This window comes from Cystoisospora suis, assembly GCF_002600585.1.
Source record: "Cystoisospora suis strain Wien I chromosome Unknown contig_1036, whole genome shotgun sequence".
Classification (NCBI taxonomy): Eukaryota; Apicomplexa; class Conoidasida; order Eucoccidiorida; family Sarcocystidae; genus Cystoisospora; species Cystoisospora suis.
Window position 1 is genome coordinate 514 of NW_027153837.1, and position 8,616 is coordinate 9,129.

Consider the following 8,616-nt stretch of genomic DNA (forward strand, 5'->3'; position numbering starts at 1 on the left):
TCTTATTCATCTAGAAATACACAGAGAGACGAAGCTCTCTCTACCAGAGAAACAGAAAGAAAGCTGAGGTGTATGCATAGGTATACATATATATACATATATACGGAGTGTCTCCGTATCTCTAGAGAGACAGAGAAAAGAGAGGAAGAAGAAGGGAGAGAAAAGATGTTAGTTAGAGAGATAAAGAAAAGTAAAGAAAGGCACGATGAAGCGGAGAGAATGAGAAGTCTTTTGGAAGGAAAGATTCCGAAGAAAAGAGACAGACACACAACTTACGGTCTAAGGCCTATCACGCTTAAAAGAAGAAGAAGAGACCCTCGAATCATATGCAAACATATAGAGAGAAAGAGAGACAGAAACTTCTGTATCTATCTATAGCAAGATATAGAGATAAACTGATAGAGAAAGGAAGGAAGCAATGCATATCATACAGAGATGTACAGGGAGAGAGACAGACAAACAGATCAGAGAAAGAAGGGGAAGGAGAAACTGAGCTGAGAGAAGCATTAGTCACATGCGAACATGTCGAGTGTCCGCTTCGTTCCTATCAACATGACGGAGAAAGATGGAATGGCTGATGGAAGAAAGAAGAAGAAGAGGAAGAAAAAGAAGAAGAAGAATAGGGAGGGGCTAGCTAGTCTTGTCCTTGAGGGGCAGGACGTGTGTCAGTAGTAGTAGGAGGAGGTGTAAAAGTGACCTTCTTCTTCTTCTTCATCCTTTCTTACTCTTCTTGCAGCCTGTATGTTCTTCTCTCGATCATCCATAGAATGCTGATACTACAGAAAAGAAAGAAAGAGTGAGAAAGAAAGCACATAGAAAGGAAAAGGGTGAGGAGAAACAAAGTCAGTGAGAGAAAGGGGAGAGGTAGAGAGAAGAATGGATGACGATGGATGTTTCACACAACGTCTCTCTCTCTCTCTCAGGTGTATGTACACACGCACGCTACCCAATACTCACCCGATTTATCTATTTATTTATCTATCTATCTATCTAGCAGGTACGCAAGAAAGAGATCAAAAAGAAGAGGAGAAGAAGAAAGATGGGACTGATGTATGAAAAGGCTATGGCACCTAAGAGATGTCTCTCACTTCCAGGCCACAAACTACAGAGGGACGGGAGACAAGAAGAATCGATCAATGAATACAAGGTAAGTCAAAGAATGAAAAGATAAAGAAAGAGTGAGAAAGAAAGAAAGAAAGGTTTGTGTGCTTAGAGTTGAGTCCATAGGCGGTGTCTGTATGTACAGTCGAAGAATTCCTCCTCCTCCTGCTGTTTCGGTCTCTAAAAGTGAAAGAAGACTTTCGCTTTCTTTCTTGTCTTGAGAAGTTATGCAGTCTATTTATTCTCTTAGAGCATGCATGACTCGAGAATAGACTAGGGCAGAGTGAAGAGACAGCGAGTGTAGATACACAGAAAGATAGGAGGTGCTGCTGCATCGACCTGTACATACAAATGTACATAAACACTTGCACGTATTATACATACGGCTTCCTCAAGAGATATATATAAATATATATGTACATTCCTACATGCATCTATGTATACATATATCTGAATAATACACCTACATCCTCCATGCACCCCAGATAGATACATACATACACATAGAATCTTATACATACATATACATATACAGATATATACATATATATATAGGTGTATATTCGTACAAGCCCTCCTACATATTTATACCTGATCCTGTCTGTCAAGCACACGCTCCTACCTCTTCATGATACACACGGAGACACGTCCACATATCCCTGTATTTTCATTCCTTCGTCCAGTCATGTATTTACACATAGATATGCCTCTTCTGGAATGTATAGAGAACTCTTCTATTCCGCTATAGATTTCTTACCTTTTTGAGAGAGAGAGTATAGTGTTCCTTTTGCTTCTGTAGTTTCTTTAACTTTGAAGCGATGTCTCCGTGTCTCTTATCGGAGACAGCAGCCTCGGCTAGGCACTTCTCAATCTCTTTACGAACACTCTCTACCAAAGCTTTCTACGCGTCATACACACAGCATACATACAGACATACAGACGCATATGCAGATACATGCATAGACCCATACATGCAGATTCATACATACACATTCATCTATAAGGACATACATATACATTCAAAAGTCCATACGTACATATGCACTGCGTCTAAATACGTGCGTACGTACCTGTCTATCCTATTCTTACAAAGTGTAAATGAACCACTTCCCTCCCTTCGCTTCTCTCTCACACTCTCTGTCTGTATCTATAGATGTACGTATCGATGTGTATAGATGTCTTTTAGAGAGATGTTAAAGATGACGTATCCATACAGAGATAAGGATGAAGAGGAAGAAGAAGAAGAAGAAGGAGAGCTAGAAAATCTTTCTGTGGTCGCCAGAGGATAAAGAGAAAGCTTCTTCTCTCTTCAAAATCTCCACATGCAAGCATCTTTCGCTTTTCTTTCTTTCTTACTTACTTACTTCATCTCTTTCTCCTTTTATGCTTTTCTACATGTTCTCTCTCCATTTCTTCTTCTTACACCTATCCGTTTCTCTCGCTCTCTCTTGCTCTACATAACTACAGAAGATACTCTCTCGCAGCCCTCCAGAGAGAAGAAAGGAAGAAAAGTAAATTTCCTCAAGAAAGAAAGAAAGAACGGATGAGAGTGTGTGTGAGAGAAGGAGGAATGAAAGAGAGAAAGGGGGTGTGTCTGTATATACCTGTTCCTCGACAAGAGTAATTCTATCTTGAATGGAGTTCTCTAGGTCTTGTAGATGCTTTGTCCTCGTCTCTATATCTTGCTGCACAGACAGCACCTCCTTCTCGAGTACTCCTAGCTCCTGTCGAAACTGAGCTGTCTCCTGAAGAAAAGAGCAGTCAAGGCGAGAGAGAGAAAATAAGAAGAAAGAGGATGAAACAAGGTGTACATACACCTCGTCTTTGTGAGCCTGCGCGAAGGAGATCCTCCGAATTCCCCAGGTCATGTCTGTGAAACTCCGGGAGGAGCCTCGGCATTCTTCGCTCGCTCTTACGAACAATCCAAACCATACAGCCGTCTTCGTTGTCGTATAAGATGAAGAAGAAGAAGAGAGTGCTTAGTTCTGTCAGGATTCTTCTTCTTCTTTCTCTTGTAGGCATTCCTTTCTTTCTTTCAGAACCCAACTCTGCATATGATCAGATAGATTAAAGATAGATAGCTATAGAGACATCTCTCTCAGTATCTCTTGAGAGACGTATATATATATATATATGTGGACACCTAGCGGTAGACATCGAGACACCTCGTGTCTCATTTTGAGATAGCTGGTATAAAGAGGCTTAGAGCACTCATTCGTTCTAGCCAATCCTTCCTCCTGCTATTTATCCATCCATTCCATCTATCTATCTATCATTCTGCTATCTCCACATTCTTTCTATGGATACACTTTACTCTTTCTGTCTATTCTCTAGCGACTTTTCCACACAACTCAAACGCTCTAACCCATCGAGAAGAAGAAGAAAAGACACAAACTCCTTTGCTCTCTCCTTTTCTCTCTTTCATTCTTTCTCACTCTTTCTTTATCTCTCCCTTTCTTCCTATCTCTTCTGTCTTTCTTTCTCTTATGTTTTGCTTCTGTGAGATCACTAGGCAGTTGAGCTGCTTGGTAACAGTAGTAGTAGTAGTGCTTCTTGTGCTGTATCTATATGGGGCTTGTGACTCTCCTTGGAAGTGTACGAGTCCTTCACTCTTTCTTTCATTTGAATTTCTTTCTTGTGCGTGATTAATTACAAGTTGGAGTGTCGCTGCTTTTGCCTCGAGACTTTTGACTTTTTGCCGCAACTCTTTCACCTCTTTCTTCAAACTCCCCTCCTACACACGCACAAGAAAGAAGAAAGAAAAGAAAGAAGAAAACGAGAGGAGGAGGAGAAGGAGATGAGAAAGAAGAAGAAGAAAGAAGATGAAACAAGGAGGAAGAGGAGAGAAAGAGCAGTTCAGAATATAAGACGACGCCGGGGCATGCATGGCGATACGAATAGTAAGGTATTTCTGTGACGGAGAAAAATATGGAAGGCACCTCCTGCACAGATTAAAGATCGAGTAAAGATAGACCTATACTACTCAAAAAGGTGGGAGAGGGAAAGTCACATAGGTAGAGAGAGAGAGATAGATTAGGGTTGGCTGAGCGAGCTTTGTATCTTTAAATTTCTTTGTATGTTTGAGGTCTTACGAGTTTATCTCGATGATGGTGGAGCTCATAGACTTCTTTCTCAAGTTTGCGGATCTCTTCAAGAATGGAAGTTTTCTCCGTGTGAAGTGTCTCGAGACGTCGTGCGCATTCTTCCTTTCTCTCCTCCATCTCTCCGATTCTTCTTCTCTCACTTCCTGCTGTACTCGCTGCAAACGCACTCTAGAGAAAAAGAAGAAAAGAAGAAGAAGAGAAAGAAGAAGAATGAAAGCACAAAGAGAAGGAAGGCTTAGTACGAGTCTCGAGAAGAAGAAGAAGTGGCTTGTCGAGAGAGAGACCTCCCTACGGCATGTGATAGAGTGAGAAAGCGGAGGAGGAGTAAAGCTCGCGTGTAAGGCTTCTTCTTCCTCTTCTTGGCAAATAGTGAAGAAGAGAAGAAGAGAAGAAGAAGAAGACAGGGATACATCCCCCCCAGTGTGTCCTCTTCTTCTTCTCCTGCACCATTTTCATTCGTTTCTTTCTTTCGTTGCTTATTATCTAGTCGCATCGGTTCCCCAATTCTCCTCGTCGCTTTCCATACGCAAGACAAATAGATAGGAAAAAAGAACGCATAGACAGAGAGAGAGATGTAGGTATAGAGATATATACATATACATACATATATACATACATATATATATATATGTATGTATATCACCTTGAAACTTACATATTTTATATACCTAGAGCCCCGAGAGTAATATAGACCGTGTACGTGCTTCTGTGGATTGAAGTTTATCTCTTTCTTTCGTTCTTTCTTTCTTTCTTTCGTTCTTTTCGTCTTTTCGTTTTTTCGTCTTTTCGTTTGTGCAAGTTGCTTCTACCTCGAGATTCTGCAGTTCATTTAGGGCTAGTCGGAGGTCTCTCGTAATCCTGGCGTGCTTCTGTCCTAACTCTTCCATAGGTAGCAAATAGAAGTCAATCTGCCTGAAGACAAAAACGAAGAAAGAAGAAGAAGATTGAGAAGAGAGAGAAGAGAGAGAAGCAAGCAAGAAAGGAAAGATCGACACTTCCAAGAAAAAATAAGAAAGTTAGTTCATTTTAGATCTAGCCAAACAGACGTCATCACTGTCGCTTGATCATCAGCACTGGTAGACAAAACAGAGAAAGATTCATTAGCTAGCTAGCTAGCTAATGAAAAGGTGGTGAGCTGCTCGCTAACTGGCATGAGGTAGATCAGTAAGAGTAGTTGCAGCAGTCGTAGTTAGGTGATCATGATAGCTAGCAAGTGTCTAGCTAGCTCGAATACATAGATAGTGAGATAAGAATGAGAAGTCCTTTTCTCTTGCTTTCTCTTTCTCTCCTGCCCTTCTCGTTTGCTTTTCTCACTTTAGTCTCTCTTGAAGATCCCCAGCCAACTGGGAGCAACGCTTAAAATTCTAAGGAAGAAAGAGAAAGAAAGAAACAGTGAGAAAGAAAAAAAGAGTGAGAAAGAAAGAAAGAGTGAGAAAGAAAGGCGAGAAGATGAAGAGCAAGAGAGAGAGAAGAGATAGATAGATAGAAGGAGAGAGAGAGAGAGAGTAGCCAAACAGCATACACAGTAGAGACAGAAAGACACACATATACAGAGAGAGAGAGAGGGAGCAAGAGAAAGAGAGAGAGAGATGTACATACAGAGGACAGAGAGAGTTTTGCGGATTGCCTTAGCAGTAGTGGCGTTAGTAACGTAAGAATGCCGACAGCAAGAAGAAGAAGAAGAAACATAATGTGTGTATAAGAAATGTCTAGCGAATGAACGGAAGGAAATAATTCATGCGGGACAGTGTACATACACCGGGGGTGAGACGGCAAGCCGGAAGGTTCTAGAATCTTTTCTACTCATCTCCATACAAGAAGCTATAGAAGAAGTGAAATCTGTTTGCGTGGTATTTGCCTTCTTTCTCTTCCTGTTCTCTCTCTCTCTTTTTCTCCCTTTCTTCTTCTTTTCTTCCTCTTTCTCTTTCTTTCTTTCTTTCTTTCTTGTTTAATTACTTTCCACAGAAGCAGAGTTTGCCTGTGATGTTTCGAGGCGCCTCCAGACATGACTCCTCCTGTCTGAAAGACGTCTCCTTCGACCGTCACCGAAGGAAAGGCGAGACGGCGATTCGATTGATAGGTTATCTTTCACACAGACAGACAGACAGACAGGAAAGAAAGGAAGAAATGGAAGAAAGCTATAGATCTCTTCTAGTTCTATCCAAGAAGTCAGAAATAGAGAGAGAAAGAGAGGGGAATACATATGTCTATATATACGTGTATAGCTATCTGTGGGTTTATACGGACAAGATACAGTGTCTTGTTCAACTCATTCAAAGACACCTTCGTGAGGGAAGACATACTCACATACACACATGCATACATATATATATATATACATACGAATATATACATACGTATAGGTAGATAGACATACACACATATATGTACATATACATACATACAGACATACAGATACATGTGCATTCATACAAGAGAGGAGAGAGATACACGAATCGATGCGACTACGGCTGTAGACACGCATGTCCACCTGGGTGGAATGAGAGACAGCTAGCTAGACAGACTTGTCCGGAAACAAAATAGCGAAGAGTCCTCTCTAATGATCAAGTCTTATGACGCTTCTTTCGAATTTCTAGATCAGACCACATCTAGCAGAAAATTCCATACACGGGGTAGAAGTGAAGTTTCACTGAGAGAGAAAGAAAGAAAGAAAGAAGAGACGGCTGTACAATACTAGCTTCACTCTTTCTCTTCCCCCTTCTTCTTTTTGCTTTCTTTCTTTCTTGTATTCTCATCTTTCTTCTTTTTCTTTTTCTTCTGTATCTTCTTTTCTCACCTTTTGAGCGATGTCTGCATTGGCGCAGACGAGGCTCCCTCCAAATACATACTGAGCTAACTTCTCGTGTCGACGACCATCATACCTTAAGGAAGAGTGAAAAAGAAAGAGTGGGAAAGAAAGAGACAGAGATCAACATGAAGGGAGAGAATACCCAGACGCGATTCAAAACGATAGAGACAACAGAGAGACGTAGAGAGAGAAAGAAAGAGAGACAAAAGGAAAAAAGGAAAGTGAGAGATGTAAAGAAGTCGTTCTTTGAGCTTCTCTTAAGAATGACTTAAATTCCTAAACAGTCCTCTCTTTGCATAGACACCCCCTACTCTACGCATTCCTCTCTCATGTCCCCCTCTATCTCTATCTCCCTATAATTATGTCTCTCTGGGAGATCTTCTATCTACCTCTCGAAGAAAAGAAGGAGAGAGAATCCGAGAAATTCTTCTCCATTCTTCCCATCTGCGAGACATGTTTCTCTTTTCCTTCTTTCTATCACCTCGGTGTCTTCTATCTTTCCCTTAAACTCTTCTATCGATCAACGAAGACATCTCCTCCTTTTCTTTCTCCTTCCCCTACTGGAGTGTGCGTTCTTTTCTTACTCGACAAGATCGAGGCATCTCATGACACTCGAGTCCTCGGGTTCGAGCCCCACGAAACGCCGATTCTGCACCAGGCTCTACAAAGGAAGAAAGAAAGAAGAAAGAGTGAGAAAGAAAGATAGAGAGGAAGAGGTCTCAAGAAGAGTTGTCTGTGTGTATCTCTTTGTATTCTTGTTGTCTATCGTTTTGTCTCCTCGGGTATTTCTCTCCAAGAAGCAAGGTCGGCGGAGGAGGGTGAGGAGAAGTCGGTCGAAGGTGTGTATGATGGCTAGCCAAGCTTGAAGACGGTAAGAGAGACACCTACACATACTGGCCACAATGCAAGATATTTGATACAGCTACTTATAAAGATCTATATACATACAGATATAGAGCTACATATATAGATATATATGTAGACATGTATAGTAGATAGGTGGACTGGGGTGTGAATGGATCTAGATGATAAGGATGAAGGAGATGTCTACATAGTAGACATGTCTCATGATGGTCTTGTCTATCGATCTTCTGTTTCGAGTAGGGTTTATCTAGCTTCATGTATCGAGACAAAGCATAGAGAGCCATAGACAGATCAGCGCATGTATCTCGTAGGCATCTATCTATCTATCTGTCTCTATATCTATTTATATATATCTATCTAGACATATTTCTCTACCTCTGCATCTCTCTATAGGTGGATGACATACACAGGCAGTTTTCTTCTTCTTCTTCTTGTGTATATGTTGCGGCAAAGGACCATGAGGCTTTCCACAAAGAAATGAGACGCATACAAAGAGAACAGCAACTCCCCATTCTCACAGATGAAAAGGAAGAAGAAAGAAGAAGAAGAAGAAGAGATGAAGGTGCGTCTCTTCTTAGAGTTTTGAATGTGTGTGGGTACCTGTGTATCGCACGTTCTTCCCACTTGGCAGTCTCGAATAGGCAGGAGCGTCACGCGCCTTCGACTATTCGCAAAATTGTTATACTTAAAGATTGCTTTACCTAATCAAAAAGAAAAGAAAAAGATGAAGAAAAAAGA

The 8,616-nt window shown here is 41.1% G+C and overlaps 1 protein-coding gene across 1 annotated transcript; it reads right to left on the bottom strand.

Moving 5' to 3' along the window:
• Window positions 1–698: 698 nt before the first annotated feature.
• Window positions 699–8,577, bottom strand: CSUI_002454 (SMC protein; the record flags this gene model as incomplete). The annotated part of the gene is made up of 11 exons (XM_068062655.1): window positions 8,479–8,577; window positions 7,599–7,675; window positions 7,003–7,087; window positions 6,162–6,290; window positions 5,520–5,569; window positions 5,015–5,117; window positions 4,194–4,373; window positions 3,755–3,835; window positions 2,706–2,846; window positions 1,859–2,002; window positions 699–776 (listed from the first exon to the last, which is right to left on the bottom strand). Coding segments are annotated over exons 2-11 (1,014 nt in total), but the record flags the coding sequence as incomplete, so codon positions are not given.
• Window positions 8,578–8,616: the final 39 nt, after the last annotated feature.